This window comes from Cyrtonyx montezumae, unplaced genomic scaffold, assembly GCF_038088225.1.
Source record: "Cyrtonyx montezumae isolate F1298 unplaced genomic scaffold, pur_monq_1.0 scaffold_7, whole genome shotgun sequence".
Lineage (NCBI taxonomy): Eukaryota > Metazoa > Chordata > Aves > Galliformes > Odontophoridae > Cyrtonyx > Cyrtonyx montezumae.
The window spans coordinates 25,443,092-25,463,018 of NW_027072078.1; the positions used below are offsets into that span (position 1 = coordinate 25,443,092).

General features: G+C 48.5%; 1 protein-coding gene across 5 annotated transcripts in view; it reads right to left on the bottom strand.

The window, feature by feature from the left end:
• CLASP1 (cytoplasmic linker associated protein 1) overlaps positions 1-13,068 on the bottom strand; it is a 144,174-nt gene extending 131,106 nt beyond the window's left edge. For 2 of the 5 annotated variants that reach the window (XM_065750800.1, XM_065750798.1), the window contains exons 1-2: positions 12,986-13,067; positions 4,473-4,947 (exon numbers count right to left, since the gene is read on the bottom strand). In XM_065750800.1, coding sequence (XP_065606872.1) covers positions 4,473-4,667 — 195 coding nt within the window. In that variant the 5' untranslated portion in view covers positions 4,668-4,947; positions 12,986-13,067. Of the gene's footprint in view, positions 1-4,472; positions 4,948-12,985 lie in introns of all 5 variants that reach the window. The other 3 variants (XM_065750801.1, XM_065750799.1, XM_065750797.1) reach the window with 2 other exon arrangements.
• Positions 13,069-19,927: the final 6,859 nt, after the last annotated feature.

The window sequence follows — 19,927 nt, forward strand, 5'->3', positions numbered from 1 at the left end:
TTTAAGAGTTTTCCAGTCCCTATTCTCACATCCACCCTAAATTTATTCTGGCCTGTCCATACCCATCTGTTTTTGTGCTAACCTTGCCCTTTAGCTCCAACAGTTCCCCCTCATCCCACGTCTACCCCTTTGGTATATTTATAGACAGCCATCACACTCCCTCTCAGCCTTCACTCTGTCAGCAAGGCAAGCTCTCAGCCTCCACAGGCCAGCCAGGCTCTCCAGCCCCCTGAGCACCATGCTGGCCCTTCCCTGCACCTGTTCCAGCCCAAATTCCTTTCCCCAAAGCACACAGCCAGCACCGCACAGCACATTCCACAACAGGGCCCAATAAGGCCCGGCACAATAGCATTAGTGCACCCTTATCACCAGGGGACTAAATCCCCAATAATCTGCCTTTTCCACACAGGCATCAGCTGTGACCCTCAGCCTTCAGCCAGCTAATATACCCCCCGGCTTCCCAGGGGGCTGCAAATTGTTCTAGACCTCCAAATAAACCCTGGTGACAAGCACCGCAGTGCTGCAGCTGACATTCTACACCAGCATTAAAGGAATAGCTTTGTCCTCTCAATTTAGTAACCATGATGGTGGTGAGACCCCAGGGATGGTTCTGTCCGTCTGCCCCAGGCCTGGCTGGCCTCACAACCCAGCACCCCAGAGCTAAGGGCAGGTCATCACATAACCTGTGCTGCTGCAGGGCCCATCCCAGCACTAAAGTTCAAAATGAAAAGGGACTGGGGCAGAAAGCAGGAGAGGAGGCTCAGATCCACAAGCCTGACAGACATACAAGTGACGGACACTCATCACTACCCGCCCACTGTGAGCCCCAGGGAGGAGAGACACAAAGTGACACAGACCTTTGGCCTGACCCTACCCAAATTTGTGCCATTACAAGAACAAACTCCTGTCCTATTTATTCCAACACTGACGCCCTTCACGCTCCCTTGGGGTTTCTGTGGGTTCTCACTATTTATGTTTCATAACATCTTGGTGAGTAACTGAAAGATCCTGTTGTCTGCTCCGCTTGGGATCACAGGCTTTTCTGATGTAGCTTTACACAGCCAGGAGCACAAACACGATATAAACCAGTCAGAAAATGTTACTACCAGTTCCTCCCACTCCAGCTGGCAGAGGACAATCCAGAACCACTGCTACCTGGGAAGAGGGGAGATAAATGCATAGGAAAATTCTCAGTGCTGATTTGCCACAGCTGCTATGCAGAGTAGTGAGGCTCAGAAAGGCAGGCACAGATACTGCACACACACACAGAGGAAAAACGGCCTGGGAGCTATGGGGAAATAACTTCAATGCCTACAGGAAACTGGATATCCTGGAGCCAAGCCTCTGCTCTTTCCTAGGCTTCAGGCAGGAAAACCCACCTATTTGGAGCTTGCCAACACCAGACTCTAAAATCAGGGCCATATTCTGCAAATGCAGTAGAAGCCCAATGAGTTTTTAGCCCATCCTAAGAGCTTTTCTCCCCATGCAAGAGTTGGAGACAGAGCTCACTTCTGCAATGAGCATAGACATTCAAGTCCAGATCTCAAAACCACTCTTCCTCCATGGCCGACGTCCAGGCCTGTTGGAAGATGAACTAGAATTATTCTGCCCTTTTTATTAAGAGTTACCTATCCACAGTAAAGATGTGGGCAGAAACCATTAAATAAATACAACTATCACTGATCTTCACATACTCCTCAGCACCCCCAAACTCACCAGCTAACAGCTGGTTTGGAAACCCTTTAACTCTTTTCTTCTTTCCCAGATGCCAAAGACTCCTTTCTCTTTCTCACTAAATATTCAACAAAGCACACCTACCAAATTACCATGTTAGCCCATAACCATGCTTGATATCTGCTTCTTAATCAGGACTTTTTCCACTGAATTTCTTCCAAAATAAACATGGTATAGAGAACAAACGTATGCCTACAGTGAACAACCATTCATCAGCTTAAGTAACTCTAATGGATGCCACTTGTAACTAAGCCTGCACCATCTGTTCTACCCCTCAATTAGAGAAGCCAAAAACATCATTCAATGCGGAGTTTAAGAAAGCCTGCTAATTTATGTAAGTTTTCCTTCTCCTCAGCTCAGTGAAGCATGCTCTTGTAATGTCTGTATGCAGACACAGATGAGAAAGGAAGGCTGCCTTCTCTAACATGATTACAAGTTTTGTCAGGGGAAATAAAATTTCCCTGCAACACTTCAGCGCGTATTTCATTTCTAGGAGCATGGCATCTCTGTAAGTAACAAAACCCATCAGGAGGCAGAAGAATCAAATCAGGAGTCCCACACAGAGCAACAGCAGGACGCAGCTCACATCCTGACAGACCTGCTCTATGCACCAGATTCATCTGGGAGCCTTCTGAGAGAAAATGTCTTCAGTTGCTGGGCTCTGTTACCAGAGTCAGCTTTGTGTGTCTCTTACAGTCAACCTGCTGGGCACAGAACCTCACTCAGACCAAGGAGCACTGGAGCAAAGGGATCATCCCATGCAAGGGTGAGAGAATCCTCCTCCCCCTGGCAAGTGCACGGAGTACAGCAGCTCCAAAATACTGATTACTTGAAAAAAGCAACAAATCTCAGAGACACTCAGAGAATCTCCTGTCCCAGTGCTTCACAAAATACTTCACAAAATAATGACAGGTTAAATAAAAGCAGCATATAAAAACACCAAAGCCCCAGACTGTCAGCAATGCCCACGACTTACATAGCTCAAACCAATGACCAACTTGAGTCCTCCTCCCTGTAAACCCACAGTAGCAGCAGCTGAAGTTCCTTTTATTCCAAACTGAACTGAATTGTGCCAGAGGTTGCTTTTCACAGCAGGCTGGAGGGAAGGTACCAATAATATAAAAACAGACAGCGAATCAAAAGACACTGGCATACTGAGATGAAACATTGGCTGGATACTAAAAGAAATATCACTTAACTCCAGATATTCTGCTTCTCCTACTCAAAAAGTTTCACATACCCAATTACATCCATCTACTGAGAAAAGAGCTTCTGGAAACTTGAGACAAGTCCATGTTATGCCTACCAGAACTGATTAAATGGCACCAAATGCCACCTATAGAACATGAGTGGAATCACTCCAGCAAAGAAGTTTGCTCCTGGATAATGAACACCACAGTGGATGTGGTGAGCTGAGTTCAAGACAAAAGATGCGAAAGGGAGTGAAAGGGGAACAAACTTTCCTTTAAAAAAAGTGCAAAGTACTGCGTAGCTCCACAGTTCAAATCACCTCGTAAAGCCTAAGCAAATGGTACATCACACAGTTTCAAGTTTACCCTGCTTGTGTTGGCAAGAACAGTTTCCACCAAGAAACATGGAAAGAAAGGTAGGTAGCAAGGGAAGGGGGAATATAAAAACATGCTGTGCTCAGGACACTGCACAAACACAGCTTGTTAATGACAGCAGGCTTCTTCACGTGCTTAGCCAGAGTGGATCCCACTGACTTTGGGTTTTTGGGCTTCTGTACACCCAACATCTTTCACCACAATAGTTTGTTGATAAACACGGAAAGCAGAAATGCAGCCATGCTGAACACACTGGCCAAGATGCATCATCATCCTCACAGCTACTTTTCAATCATTTCTACTAAAAAGTTTAAATGAATCTGAAGATGTTCTGCTCCAAACCACTCACAACCTACACAGTCAGTCTCTCTTCACTTCCACGTGCGAGAACTCTAGTACAACTCTGTTAATGAGCTTCACCATCAGGTCTGTAGGAGGTTTTACTCCCAGATTTTTCTGGACTTAGCAGAAGATACCAAAAGCTCCTAGTCTTCCCTGTAACAACAGCAAGTATCCCATCAACCTTGTTGGTCTGCCTTGGGAAATGACCAGGACACAACTTTTCCAAAGCACAGTTGCAAACCCCTCCCCAGCGAGGAAGCTGCAGATGAGGAAGCAGAGGTAACATGACAGGGATAACAAGGCAGCTGAGTTCCAAATCCCACTGCTCATCTCTGTGCATACAAGATTGCCCAATTCAAGATAATACACATGCCCATTACCTTTCCTGAGCTAACTGCAGTGGATCAGTCGTACTTACTATCTCCAAATAGTAGAAGAAACACCTAGCAATAATTAGGGACAGTATGAAAAAGCACTGCCTGTGTATATATGCTTTTTGCCATTTTTATATGGCAATAAATCATCCACACTGTCAACTACTGGGATGATCAAAGCATCTCACTGGCAAACAAGATATACAAAGAAATCAGGATAACACAGAATACAAACACCCAAAATAAATCTCATTTGCTGAAGTGTAACTGACATGAATCCTTAATACCATATCAACAATCAGCTACCAAAAAATGGGACGAGGATGGCTGACTCAGCACAACCATCAGCTTACAAAACAGCAAGTTAAGAAGTATACTACAAAAGTTCCACTTGGATCAAGCTTCACTTGGAATTCAATTACAATCAAAACCTCCATTGCAATTTGTCAAATCTTACCTTATAATTGCTAGAATTCACCCAAGAGGTGGCCAGTCCATCAACCATTTTATCCAGCATCGTCTGATCGTGTTCCAGATCAGCTGACTTCTGTTTATCCGAGAAGTAATCTATCAATTCCTGTCCAACCTGAAGTCTCTTCCCAACATCCTTCTGCAGCACCTGCGCTAAGCAGTACTCCATACTGGGCTCCATAGTGTCTCAGAAACACAGCACCCGCAAGAAAGCTAGAGGGCAGACGGTGTGAAAAATCCCTCTATGAACGTACACAGGAGGTCGTCTCTTTGTTCAGTGAAGGTTACTGAGGGCCTGGGTTTCAAAGATGCAATTCTGAGAATGGCAACAATGCACCATGTGTGTGTGAACAGCAGCTGGCAGGATATTAAAAGTCCAATTTAAATAACTAGCGATAGATGAAGCAATGAGCAGTGCTGTACTGTTGGGTCTGCAATAATTCTCAATTCAGCAGTCCATTCTGAAAGAAAAAGAACAGCATTATAGGTTAAACTAAGAACAGAGCAAAAAAAAAAGATCAAAAGCATGTCACAAAATAGGTTATTCACATACAGCTGCAAAGCTGTGATAAGCTGGATATGAGCATTGTTCTATTTTAAGGAATCAGACGAGGTAGGTCAAGACAAAAACCTCTGGTTATTCCTCACAACAGCAGTCACCCAGCAGGCCCCCAGCAGCAGCTTTAGTGACAGACAGCAAATCTGGGGCTTATGCAAGGATTAATAATCAATATTCTTTCAACTACCACCATCACCATTCACCCACTGAAGTAGGGACAAAACCCTTACGCAGGCCATCGGGAAAACACATCTGCTTTAAGGAGTGACAGCAGGAAGGCATCTGGATCCTGTTTGGACTGCTGGCCTTCAGTGCCACCAGCTGCCTGCACGATCCAGCACTAACGCTGGGCTCCAGGAACCTAAAACGAGCAGTTTTCAAACACTCAGTGCTCAAGCTCTTTCCAGGCTGAATCCTGTTGCAAACCAAACACGGCCTGCTGCAACAGCATAACTTCAGCTCAGCCAGCAGGTCCTGGGGCATCCTGAGAACCACAGACAGAGAAAAGAAAGTTCAGGCTGAGCTTTGCTGCCACTCACGAGATGCAGCATCTTTTGTAAAGCTTTGTGTTTCTAAATAAAAAAAAAATAGTAGCACATCTGAATTTGGCTATGTACCCCAACATTTGAAGCATTCTTGTCCAGGGACTGCATTAGGAGCTTTTAGTTTTGGTTGTTTGTTTTTAGGGCTTTTTCCCCACCTGCAGCCAAACAAACCCCTCCAAGCACAGCTGTCCTCCACCAGCCCAGCGCTCCCATTGCAACCACTCTGCTTCTGAAGCACTTCCCCTTCCCAGTTAGCTCTTTTAGTGAGAGATGATAAAAACCCAGCATACCTTTTTGTTTCCTGTCTAATAATAGTCAAAGGTCAAAGTCTGCTCTACTTTCTGCACCAGAACAAGGAAAGGAGGTCAAGCACAGTGCGGGGCAAGAAGCTGTGGAGCAGACACCTGGTTCAATACACAACTGGAGGGAAGCTGGAGGCACACAGTCCCTAATCAGAAGCACTGGGGCTGCAATTCTAAATACCTTCCATTTGAGCAAACAAGGCCTTCACAAAAGTTAATGAAAAGCAAAGCAGATGAGACACTCACAAAATCCCTTGCCTGGAAGTAAAAGCACACTTGCAAAGCACACTGTTTCAGACCATTATCTCACCTCCATCCTCTCTGGCTGCACTTGCATACTGCTGCATCCCACAAACACCACTCACAGCTCCAGAGGCAACAATGAAACTTGGGTCTAGGGCCTGCAGCTCTACTGTGGCTGCCCACACCAGCTGCACCACCATTCACCAGGCAGGAGGAGTCCCCAAAGCGCAGACCTCCCCTGCCCAGCCCAGCAGCTCTAATCCCCACCAGATGACAGCAATCCAAACTGGTTCTGTACAGCCAGGGACACGCCTCAGCCAACTGCCTGGCAAGTCCTGCCATCAACCAGAAGGTTTGCCTCATGCCCTAGACCGAAATGCTTTCTTGCCAGCCAAACCTGACCCTCTGGAGCAGCGAGGAAACATCAGCTGCATCTGCACAGTGCCTGGGGTGTTCAGTCAGTGCCATGGGAGCTGCTTGCTTCTGACCAGCACACCTACCTGAGCTGCCTAGAGAGCATATCGAAGTCTTATCATTTTATAAAACCTATCCACCTATTAAGTGGGAAACACAACCATGTCTTCTATTACTAGCTCCTCTGTCAGAACATAGGTAAGACCTTGGCTGAAATTGTCAACAAGAACCCAATGAGCACTCAGTCAGAACAACCTTCATTTTTTCCTTTCTAAATGAGACACCAGCCCCAAAGCAGTAGAAAGCCATGCCTCTCCTTACTACTGGAGCTGCAGTTTCTCCATTGTGTCAGCTCAGCATCAACTGAAAACAACACTCTGATCTCTCCCATCCTTACAGAATGCAACATACTCCTGACAGCCAATTGCAACAAAAAGTGACAGTTAAAAACTGATCTCGACAAAAGCATGAAAAAAAAAAATAATTCCCCAAAATGGCACAGGTGAAAAACCGGGCCACTTCAGTCGTGCAGGCACAGCATTAGTCTTCCACCGTGTCTCCTCATCTGTGCCTTTCAATAGTGGCCCATCCCCGCCCTCCAGCATAGGCCAGCCCTGCAGCTCCTTGCTGAAGGCACTGCTTACACCAGAGGGTCGATCACATCCTGTACTCCCTGCCTGAAACGTCCCAAGCCAGCCGTGTGGCCTGCTCCTGGATTCCAGAGGCCGCCCACTTTCAGCAGGAGACCTCTGACAAAAGCAGGTCAATGTGTGAGGACAGCCCCCAGCTGCTCTTAGCACGGCAATGTGGAACTTGCTTAAACTTGAAAATTAGTTCAGATTCCAGGAGGGTGTGAACGGCTGTGAGGTACCACAGAATAGCCATTTTTGATTAACTTGGTGCTGACAAGTCCCAACACATCCAACGAGCCATTAGGTGCCCACAGAGCCGTGAGAAAGAAACAACCAAACTTTCAAGCCCTTCTTCTATGTGGTTTTCATTTGAGAGTATATAAGTCTCCGCCTACAAGCAGAGAGCAATCTTTTAAATGAACTGATTTAAGCAAATTTCACAAGGAGCTCCTCATCTTTTAAAACATTTGAAGGAAAACATGGGACCAAGATTACAGTGCACTGCAGAATTCATCATACATAGGACAGAAGAGCCATGAATCCTGGGGTAAACGTGAACAGTAACTCAAAAGGAAAGGCTGGTGGCTGCCTAGCATCTACCAGCCAAACAGGGGTACAATGTGCATCTTTTTTTCTTCTTTAAAGCTTTTCTACACGTTAGAAAGTCTGTCAACTACCCCTTTTCCTCACAAGAGGAGGAGGAAAAGGTACCACCTGAGAAAACCGAAGATCCAAGGTCAAAAATATGAACTTCCCAAGCAGTGAAGAACATGGCTGCTGCATCTCAGCACACAATACCAGGATGGAGATTCAAGGTGGGGAGGGGGGAACACATTCTCCCTACCACCTCAGCTCTGCCACTGCAAAAATGCAGCTCCTTCTTTCACTATTAAGCCATGAAAACTACGTGCTCAGCCAAAGGCCCTGCAAGCATCACCTACATTTTCCATCAAGAGCTATCCAGCAGAATGTCATTAGGGAGGCTTAAGTGTAATGTCAGCTTGGAGCTCAGAACGGCGAGTTAAAGGAGAAAGCTGACAGACTGAACAGTAGTCCAGTTCAGTAGCCCAGGGGCTCACAGCCAGCAATGCTCCACCTGTCCTCACAGGTCTTCCCAGCCCTTCCTGAGGGAACCCCTGCCTGCTTCCAGCTGTAAGCTGGGCTTCTCAGCAACTCCCAACCAGACAGCCCTTTTTTGGAGCAGTGTTTGTTTCATACAAACAAATGGTGAGGGGTAGCAGAGCAGCTGTACAAGTAACGCAGCAACATAGGAGTGCCATCAAAGCTCCTTCACAGGTCTCAAGACATAAGTGCATGCAAGCTTCAGTTTAAATTTAGTTCAAGGTATATGAGATGGATTGCCTTGAACCTTGACTTTCCACAACAAAGAACAACTCCTCCCAGTCTCCACCCCAGCCAAATGCAGTAACTCTTCAGGTAGCTTTTATCAGCTTCAGCAGCTGACTGCTGCAGGGAGGGCTGTGCCTGGTCTCAACAGCCAGAGCCCTGGGCATGCTGCATGCAGCAGCACCAAACCACATCCTGCAAAGCCCAGACCGGGCCCATCAGCTGGGCAGCTCAGAACACAGGCTCTGCATGAAGGGAGGTCCCCTTTAGTCCTTCATCTCCTCTTTCTCCTTATGGTCTTCTCCACGCCCTGCCCAGGGGGCTTTGGTATCAGCCCTTTGCAAAGCAGGACACTCACTGAGCGCCCGACTGGACCTGCTCCTCCCTAGATATGCAAAAAGCAGCAGTTTGTAGGAGACACCCATCCAGCAGTTGACATGGAGGGGCTCTCCCCTCTCTTCACCTGGCTCCGTATGTAGGAGATAATGTTTACTTAGTGCCCAGGGGTATTTCACAATCACTGCTTTAAATCAGTAATTAGTGCTGCCCTGTACTTAAGCCTCCCCATAATCCAGTGATCCCTAGAGTTCCAGCCTCACAACTCCTGCTCCTGTAAGTGGGAGCTGGTCACCAGCGGCAGAGGCAGCTCCTCTCACCTCAGTGCAGTGCCTGCCAGGTCCCCTGGACCCTAACAGCACCAGCTGTAGTCAGGCAGCTCCTGTGCAGCCCTGCTGCTGGGCTCACCCACAGAACCACCTCTGGTTGAAGGCTGCTGCGACTCTGCTACGTACCAGCTGCTCTTCAGGCTTGCTTGGAACCTATGAAGGGGTTTTGTCTTTGAAGCACAGACAGTAACCAACCCACACCAGCACACAAATACACTGCCGCAAGGAAAACTGAGGCAGATTCCCAGAATGAAGACGTCTGAAAGATTTCCAGGGCTTAAGCTAAGACTCTGCAGCCCCCTGCAATCCTTCCAGGACAGATGCTAGCTGTGAAAGTTGCATTATCCTGCCCCGGGTAAGGTAAGCTTTAGAGGGCAGGCACTCTCGTATGCCTCCACAAAGGTATGAGTTGCTGCATCGGCAACAGGACAACTCACACGAAGGTGTTGATTTCAGTGAGGCCTCATTAATCTCCAAAAACAACTCTGCTGCAAGCCAACACTAGCAGGCTTATGACCTCTGCGTGTTCCAGAACCTGGCACCACGGAAACCACTGCACTGAGCAGGAGCTGCTCCTCCAGAGTGCGGGAGGAAAACATGTGAGTTCCAACAGCCTTTGTTTTCATAACACAGATTTCCCCTAATTTCCCCTCTTCAGAATTAGCACTGACTCTGGATGTTATCCAGCCATACAGTTACAGTACTTTAAAATGGAGGTGTCTGGCTCCTTTCCTACCACCATCAAGAGCAGGGCAGTTTCTCAGCACCGGGCTCTAACCCTCTTCTCCACTCTCCAGCAGCAATGGGTTCAGCTAGAGAAACCTGTGAAGAAAAGAACATCGCCACCTGAAGCCTTGTTGGACTGCAAAGCTTAGCAGCAGTGCAAGGTTTGGAAGTAAAACACTACTGGAAATGAGTGGTGCCCCACAGCAGGAGCTTCCAGCACACATCTGAGTCCTGCAGTCTCTGTCTGCACTGCAATAAATGAGGTCTCGTAGGCACAGACCACTGATTTACATGATCTTGGAGATGAAAAGCATCTTTTAATGCAAATGAGAAAAAAATGTATGAGAATACCAAGATCCTATTTTGCCAGCAGGAATAGGACAGAAACTCACTGCCTTTCCCAGAGTCACTGCAAAGAAAGTCTGAAGCAGCAGTGGAAATTGAAGGCCAGATAGCATTGGGGGAAATAAAAACCCATACTACCACATGCTGGGTACAAGATCCGGATAAGCTCGTTCTAAGAGATCAGTGGGGTTGTGGTAGAAATGCCATAATGCACAAATCCTCCAGGAGCCTGTTATCCCCAGCAGTACGTAACTGGTCAGGGGCACAGAACACAGAGGAAGGCTTTTGTGTGCAAGCCCAAGCCACAACCGCCCCAGCAGCAAGTAACAGAGAGGGAAGTGCCAGTGGTCAAGTGCCTGCTTGTGTAAAACATCGCTCCAAGGCACTGCTACGACAAACACACAGCTCAAACTGAATGAGACACCCACTCCAGTAGAAGCAGAGCCTTTAACACTGTGGTCCAGGACACCAGCAGATCCCAAGTTAGTCGCTTTGCAAAGTGAATTTTTGTCCTGGACTCTAGAGGCAGCTGAGAGATTGCTGCTCAAAGAAACCACCTGCAGAGGAACAAGCACACCTGCAAACCCTCCCTGCTGCTCAGCATCACCCTGAAATATAGGTCAGAACCAGACCCCAGCTGTACCTGATCCCTGCTTCAGCAAATTGTTGGTTCAGTGCAACTTTATGAAAGCTCCTGCAACGGAAAGCACCTGCAGGCAGAGCTGAGAGAGCCCAGACCCCAAAACACAAACACTGCTGTTTAACCTATCGGTCCTGCTGGCACGGCAGGCAGGTCAGGCATTTTATGATCTGCTGACTTCCAATAAGCCATCGATGATGATGCTTCTCTAACACATCTATGACAGAGCCAGGCACTAAACAGCAGAAAATGCCAGGGAACTTGTCTGTGTTGATATCCAGCTGTGCAAAAACTCTTAGCTCACATCAGCATTTCAGACAACTCTGAAGTAACAGGTTAGCCTGACAGACAATACCCAAAACACTGTAAGAGCTGCAAAGAAAGATGCTCCAAACTTCTGCATGGGCTGTTGAAAATGAAGAGCATCGTGAGGGGCAGTGCTGAGGCTGTTCTGCATGAGGCTGCCACAGTCAGTAACCCGCTCACCAAGGCAGAACTGCCCCCTCACAGGCAGATTGTTTACAAGTTAGTAAAGTTTGAAGAAATCAATAAACAGATTGGTTTCATCTATTAACTCAGCTGCAAAACCTTTGGATACTTACTAACATTTTTAATACACTAGCAAGAGCTGCAGGAAGGTGCCCTGGCCCTGTCAGGACCCAATTCTGAGCACAGCCAAGGTGGCATTCTGCTCAGCAGGAAGACTGCAAGCCCCAGCCCGGGCAGGATGATGAGCTCAGCGTGATTAATGTGCCTGATCCAAGTAGTCAGGCTAGATGGGTACCCCAATGGTGGCTCTCTTCAAAGGCACACTGCTCTGTCATCTATCTGCCTGTACAATGGAGTGGGGAGGTGTGCAGGTGCCCTCACTGTATCCAACCTAATACATTATGCCTACCCCATTTCACACTTCTTATTGCGATACAGTGTGACAAGCTAACACACAACAGGTCGTGTAGGGTACCCCTCCTAGGAACTCACTGCAGTGCCCACCCTCTCACAACCTGCAGCCCAACAGATAGGGAGGAACTAAGGAACACCGGGAAAAAGGAATACATCGTTTCAGTTTTGTTCTTCAAATATCTAACAATCCTAACACTTCAGCTGCAGCTCAGAATTCAGGTTCTAACAGGATGTGAGGGATGAAGCACTTGGAGGACCAGCTCACTTGTTCTCAGGCATTCTCTGCCAGTGTCCCCACAGGGAACGTGACACAGAGAAACCCCTTGTGTCCCACACAAGCACACTGCTGTCTCACTTCCAGCACCGTATGCTGTCAGCAAAACGAGGCAGGGATGGAGCGTTCTTCTTGGAAGATAAGACATTTCTGAACCTGTTTGATCAACAGCAAGCACTTCACAGGAATGCTGCACGCAGCACTGTAGAAAAGAGATCACATTTGTGCTGGCAGTCGTTAAAAACAAAAACAAAAAAACAAAAAAACAAAAAAATCCATAGCTATGAAACAGGCTCACGGCGACAGTCATCACTCGCTCGCTCCCTCTGGTAACTTCCCGGCTTTCATCCCACTAACTGATGGGATTCCACAGTGAAAAGAGGCAGGAGCTGGAGCTGGCCAAGCCCAGCACTGCAGCACAAAGGCTCACCCCACGCAGCGGGCAATGTCAGCCCTCAACTCTTCAAAAGCCGCAGAGCGTTGGGCTCCAATAACAAGATGGACTCCACCGCGTCTGCATGAGATGCTGGGGCGGAGACCGCGCCTCTGCCCCACCGGCACCGCCGAGCGACGGACGGATACGGCGGGGCCGCATCTCCCGCGCGGCGGTGGCGGAGCCGCGTGGAGGCGGCAGCGCGGCCCTTCCTTCCCCAGCGCCGCCGGGAGCGCGCGGGGCCGCGCGCGGTGACAAACAGCCGCGGGTGACCGTGCCCGGAGCCCGCGCCTCTTTGTGCCGATCCGCGCCCGGCCCCGAGCGTACGAAGGCGTTAAATCCAATAAAGCACCGCGCACACAAAAGGCCCGGAACGAGCCCCCACCCCCAGCCCCCGGCCCTCGCGGGAGCCCCTCCCCGCTCCCCCGAGGGATCCGGGGATCCCTCGCGGCTCCCGGCGCGGGCGTTTACCTGGCGGGTACGGCACGAAGCGGCGGCGGGGCGGGGGCCGGGCGGGCTCAATGCCGGCGGCGGCGCCCGCTGCGCTGCATGGCTGCGCCCGCCCCGCTGCCACGGGAAGAATGGGAGCCCGCGCGCACGCGCCAGCCTCGCGTCCCGGCGCAGGCGCGGCACCGCCCCGCGCCTCTAGAAGGCTCCCGGAACGGCGGCGCGCGTGCGCGAAGGAGGGCGCGCGTCCGTCCGCCCGTCACGCGCGCCTACCACAGAGCGCGAGCTGCGGGGAGCGCGCCTCTCGCCGGGCTGTGTGGCTTACCTTATGGCTACGCCAGGAGGGAGGAGATTGAATTTCCCGACGGAATCAGATGTAAAAGGTACCGTGAAAACATGTCTGCCAGGTGGTGGCGTTAAAGGTGTTGTTAGATAAAGGCGTGCTCTTTCGCTGCCTTTATCTAACAACACCTTTAAACAGCGAAACAGCGTGCTCTTCCGCTGCAAAAAGGGCTCTTCAAGTGAAGGAAACAGCAGTGCCTCAGCAGGAGGAGCTATGAGCAGCACAAGGGAGCGGTGGACGAGGGCTTCAGCTCGTGCTGTATCTCGCACAGCCAGCACTACCACAGCACGGAGGCAACGTCCGTGTGAGATGCTGCTGCTCCCAGCAGAGCAGCACGCATTCTTCTCACCCAGCTGCAAAATGCACCATTTCCTGCTTGCTGAGAACAGTTCTAGATGTGTGTGCAAAATATATACATATGCACAGGCCCTTTGGAAGGTGAAACCTAAGCTGACAGATTTAGGGCCCAGAATGCTGGAGGTAGAGGCAATGTCAGAAACTGTTTGGTAGTATAAAGGAATATATGGATATAGTTGCTTTTATTTAGAAACATTGCTCTTTCAACCAAAAACACATCAGTGAAACAGAACTAGTGGAAGCAGAAGGAAGAGTTGGGAGGGAGAGGGACTCTTATTTAACAGAATCACAGAATGGTTGGGTTGGAAGGGACCTACCCAGGTCCAACCTTCTGCCACGGGCTGGCTGCCACCCATCAGATCAGGCAGCCCAGGTCCCATTCAGAGTGGCCTTGAGCACCTCCAGGGATGGGGCATCCACAGTAAAACAACTCACCAGACCTGAACAACCTGCTCCTCCCTTTTCCTTTAGGGCCCTTTTGCACAATGTCTGCTCAGGAATCTGAGGGCTGAGTGCTCCAAGGTAAAACATTCATTTAACAAGTAACATGAGGATACTTAGCTGCCCATGAGAGCGCAGGACTGCAGCCAAAGCTGGCTGGCCCTGGGTTGTTTTCCTAGAGTTGAGCATACACTCATGCAGACTCGGAAAGCCACATTTCCTTTATGTGGTGTCACAGCTCCATTGCTTGCGTAGATAAGGCTTGGCACAACTTTGCCCAGTTCTACCTAACCCTGGATCTCTCCCTTTGCCCTAACCCTAGCAATAACATCTCATGCACTGTTCACCTGAATGCATCTGTGCTGTGCAGCACTGCTCCTGGCACAGAGATAAACAGCACAGACTAACACAAAGTGCTGACCAAGCTTCTGAGTGCTGCTCTAGCAGGATACCTGGGCAACTCACCTTCTCTACCCCTGCCCCGTGAAACAGGGAACAAGCTCCTTGCTTGTACTGTGACAGAAGAAACAGAGAGAGCACTAAGTAGCCCCAATGAACTACAAATGTAGTAATTCCTCATTCTTTCCCTTGCACATGACAGTTATCACAGTTCTGGATTTGAGCACTTTCAGCTCAGACGATATGCTCCCTTTAATTGGTGTCTCCTGCCAAGCCCGAGTTCTGCATCAGGCTCTTTCCACATGAGAGCTGCCGCTAACAAAACAGCACGCTGACCCACTTAGTTCCCATGTGAAGGTGCATGGAGCCGTGCTTCAGTCACCAAACAGAAAGGAAAATCTGACAGCAGTAGGCTTTGATTAAAGGGAAGTGAGCAAATGGCTTTGAGGCTAACAGTGTGCATATGGGCACGTCTGTGTGTGCCTACCAGCTTGCAGTAATTTGGCCACCCAAGGAGAAAGATCCCACATAAAGGTCACCCCTACAGAGTGTGAACTGAGATTGATTCAAGATTTCCCAGTGGCAATGAGGTCCCACAAGCCACACAAACATCTCCCAGGCCTCCTGCACTGACCTGCAGCCCTGGAGGCAGAGGATGGTCACCTTGGCCACAACATCAAGGCAGCATTAATTGTGCTGCTTCTTTGTTTTGTGACTCAGGAGTTCCAAGCTGAAACCCCCCCAAAACTGGATGCTGGCTACTGGAAAGCTGCTGCTCCCAACCCTTTCTGACCTGAGATGGACTGAATGCAGAGGCCTGGGAGGCGAATGGTGTCTCGCCTTGGACAGACACAGGCACTGGGTCTAGTGGTTGCGTCGCAGTGTACGTGCCCCTGCTCTTCCTGGCTGCCCTCAGGCCTCTGGGAAAAGACATTTACAGCTCAAACTAGCAGGCATCCTATTTTTGTCTGAGATCTAAATTGACATTCAACAACATTTCAGCCCCATTTCCTCTTCCCTCATAACATCCCATTTACACATTCAGATGGATTTTTCCCTTCCTGTTCTTGTTCTGTTTCATCATCTGCTGTTTTCATTTTACCTTTTTTCCACCATCCAAACACTTAACAATTATGCTCACATCTCCTGTTTTATACATGCACATCACACACGCACATACCTTAACAGCATGGATTCTTTTAATCTCTGAAAAAATTTCCTTTTTATCCTCACCCAAATATTAAACTGACTGGAAAGTGACATATCAAGGTTAGGAATGCAGCTTGCTCTTGACAAGGGAAAAACGCTGAGCTTTGCAAGAGGCTAAGTAAGTGGATTAAGATCCTTTTTAAAGATTAGCTCACCCTTCACCCTAAATGCAGATTTCTGCTGAAATTAATGGATGCTCTTATAAAATTCAGTAGGAGGGCTGACATTGAACAACAGCACAGCACACACGGACCAGCAGCCCCCTCAGAACTGACTGTCCAAATCACCGACTGCAAATGGCCCTTAAAAACCGATGGGTTGAATCTCTATGATGTATTGACACAGCAGGATTTCATCTTGTAAAATTACAAACCAGTGGAAAAAAAGCTGAGCCAGGAGTTCAGGACCAAAACAAGGGCTGCGATTCATCTGACGTGAGCGCACTGACATGACACCAGAGGATAAGGTTTGCCTTAGGAGTGTGTGTACTGCCTCTAAACTGAGCACTTCACACCTGCACAGCTCCGTCCAAGCCCGGTCACAGAGCCCTGCAGCTCCAGCAGCTGCAAACTTGGATCCTTTGCTTTCAGGAAGCAATTCAGTAGAGTACCCTTGAAGCATCACCCAATTAATAAACCACAGAACATCATACTTTACATAGCAAACCTGAGGGAAACGCTTTATAGCTTTGTTTTACATTTCCTCTGCCCATCCTGCAGGCTCAGCGTGGCATCTGAAGTCACACTGGGTTTCTTCCAGCACTCTCAACAAAAACCCAAATCCTGCAAGCAGCAAAGCAGCTGTGCTGCTGCTGTGTCTCAGCTCAGATCCTGCTCCCCACCTGCTTCATTGGTTGCGTCTCTTAAATAACAGACAGAAGTGTTTGTGTTCTTGTTTTGACTCAACTCACACAAAGCTCTTTTCAGCTGTGCATCCCATATCCACCTCTGCATTATTCAGGACACTGAGCTTCAGTGTGAATCTGCACATATGGAACTGTTTGCAACAAAGTGGCCCAAGATTTGAAGAAAACCATAAACCAATGTTTTCCTCTCAGATTAGAGCCAAAAGCTGTGCAGGAGCCCCCTCACAGCATATCATTTCCCAGCATATGAGATCCACAGAGCTACTGGCCACAGAAACTCCACTATGTAAGTAATCCAAGGCTCCCAGGACAGCTAACAGCTCTGTCCCTGCCATGTGCTTAATTAATGCTGGGTGAGAAGCAGTGAGAGGCCTCACCACCCCTGCACGGGAGAAAATGTCTCACTTCAGCAATTCTCACTGCTGCAGTGAACCAATTCCTGGGCTCTGACAGCTGCTGCCCCCAGGCAGGAGGGACATGCCTGGGTTAGCAATGTCAGGCAGTGTTGTGGCACAAGATCTTTCTCACCGTATTCCAACCTCCTCCGTTCTGAGCAGTCTAGAGTGGTCCCCGCACGTCCTCAGCCAGAAAGGTGCAGGCTGTCACAGCCTGGAGTTGGATGTCTCAAGATCTCGTGGGTTAGGCTGGAAACTCTGGAATCCAAACAGGATGCGTCTGAATGTCTTCTTGGACAATAAGGGAATCTGGTGCAAGAGAAGGACCTGTAGGTATTCTTGGAAAACATCTGATAGCAACTGCATGCCACATAGTTCTGTAACCCTCCCTGCAATACCTTGCCCAGCACAGGATTTGCACAGCACCTTGTGCAAACAGCCGTGTCCAGCCACCTGCATCACACAGGCAAAGTGAGGACCAAACTGCCCAGCACAGACAGCTGGGAGACAGTTGCCAGGGCCCCCCCTGCTAGTGCTTTAATGGAAGAGCAGGATGCCACCTCTCAGAGCCACAATTCCTATTCTTCATAGACTTCATAGACAATTCCTATGACTTCATAGTGCAAGGGAGGAACAATCATTTGCAAACTGGTTTTAGCCTTGTTGCTTGGGGCTGCAGACATCTAAAAGCCAGGCAAGCAAGCCAACAGGCTGGTTATTGGCAGGAGCAAGACACCTGCCCAGCCTGCTCTCCTGACGTGGCTCATGGGCAGGCTCTGCCATCCAATTACTAGCACAATGCTCACACACCACGTGGCCTGGGCCCACATCTGACAGCTGATAAAAACAATTCTATTTAATTTCTTCAATTTCTAGCAGTCTAACACTGCCAAGTTCAGAAATATCTTTTTTTCCACATTGGCTTCGTTTCTTTCTTCCCTCTATTTTTCAGCCAACTGCCTTTCTTTCCTCTTTTACCTCCAATGCTACATGCACTGGGGCACACTGTATACTCCTACGCCACATTCTCCTTCCTGCAAAGCAGAGGAACCTGAATGAGTGCAGATGAGCAGGCTCTGCTTAAAAGCATCTCCATGTTTTTAAAGCTTGATAATGCCACAAGATACCAACTCCAGAAAGTTTCTCATTTCAGAAAGGCAGAGAGCTGCAAGTTAATCCCCACAGCACAGCTTACATCACTGTAAGAACAGTGCACAGCCTGCCCTAAATCCAGGAGCTTTATGTTTGTGCAAGAAGAATGAACCAACGACTGGAGAGATGAGAAATGAAAATCAGTGCATGGACTGAGGCATAACTCATGACACAGCACATCTGTTCGTTTGCATCGGAAACTATGCTTGGCAATATCAGGTGTCTGAATTTCTGCTTATGTGCATCTCCCGGGACAGCAGTGTATTAATAACTCAGGCAGCCTAAAAACAGAAACTGTCACCAAGAAAACTTACCCTCCTGCTGAGAGCTCCCTGCTTAGTGACTGTTACTCCAACAGCACAGATTTTTGTTTCCTTACTTTAAGTTTCACCGATCTCAATTTGAAGGCCAGTAAGAAAGGGAAAACAGCAGGAAGTGGATCTTATTATAAACACAGTTTTCAGGAATGTCTTCTTCCTATCAAGACTCATGCTGCCATGCAAACATGAAGAAAGTGGCAGTGGTTTGGATACACAAACCTTTCAAGGGATCTGCAGAAGCATGTGAGTAATGCTCCAAAGCTCATGCAACCAGACAAGCACGACAGGCAGCGTGAAAAGAAGCCACAGAGTCCAGCAGGAAAACGACAAGCACACAGAGGCATGGGCAGAAGATCTGGCACAGGGAGGAGCAGCAGAGGAAAAAGAAAGCAGCACAAGCTTAAAGAGCAGGGCAAGGAGTGGGACACACGGGAAGGAGTTACTCAGACCTCAACGAAAGTGAAACTATATTGTATAAGTTACTCTAGGCAACGTTGTCTTAAGAGCAGCCTTAACTAAAGAGCCTTGGCAGAAGTAGCTCATATTAATGGTGCCAGCACCAAAGAAATGGGCACATTTAAGATCCATCTTAGACGGATCAAGTCATCCTAGAGATGCATCAGGCACACCAATGCAGGTCACTCCAAACTCTTGGGCTAAATTGCTTTCTCTGTAAATGTGGGAGGTCAACTCCCAGAACACGTTGGCTGCCAGAGCAGTGTGTCCCACGCAGCTGCAATGCTGCCCTCCTGTGTCCGGCTGCATTCAAGGGATTTGCTCAGCAGGACTGAGTGCCCCACACTGCTAACAGCTGTTTGACTTCCACAGCACCACGTTAGGAATATGCACTTTAAAAGAAAACTCTTCATTCTGGGCAGATACATTGCACGGTGGTCATATCAGTCTCAAAGCACACTCCAAACCTGAATTACAGATGGATGTATGTTCTCCAGGTCTGAGGTGTAAACACTGCCTGCTTCACATCAACATGCCTGCACATGTGCCCCAAGAAACAGCCAACAGTGGCTGTTGGAACTCCCTCACGTGCCAAAGGTGACAGGCATTTGATATAAAGACAAACTCACCCAAACAGCTTTCCCAGCAGTTCAGAGCAGCAAAAGAAAATGATCTAATTTGAATTCCTGAGAGAATGTCATTATAACCTCATCTACCTCTGCCCCTTCTCACCTTCCTGAACCCGTTTAGAGTTCTCTGTGACCACTCCACATCGCAGCAAAAGCTGACGCTCCCAGCATTGCTGAAAGCAGGACTGAAAGCCAATGGCTTGCCGAGGCAGCGTGGTGTCCTGCCTCTGCCCAAGACAGCTCAGGAAAACCTGACTGATCCACCACCAAGATGAGATTCAAGGAATGTCTTTCTCAGAGAAAAACAAAAAAACAAAACAACTCTCCCCTTCTATTTGTGTAATTACATGAGAATTCACATACAGCACATTCAGTTAAACAAAAGCACTACCAAAGCCAA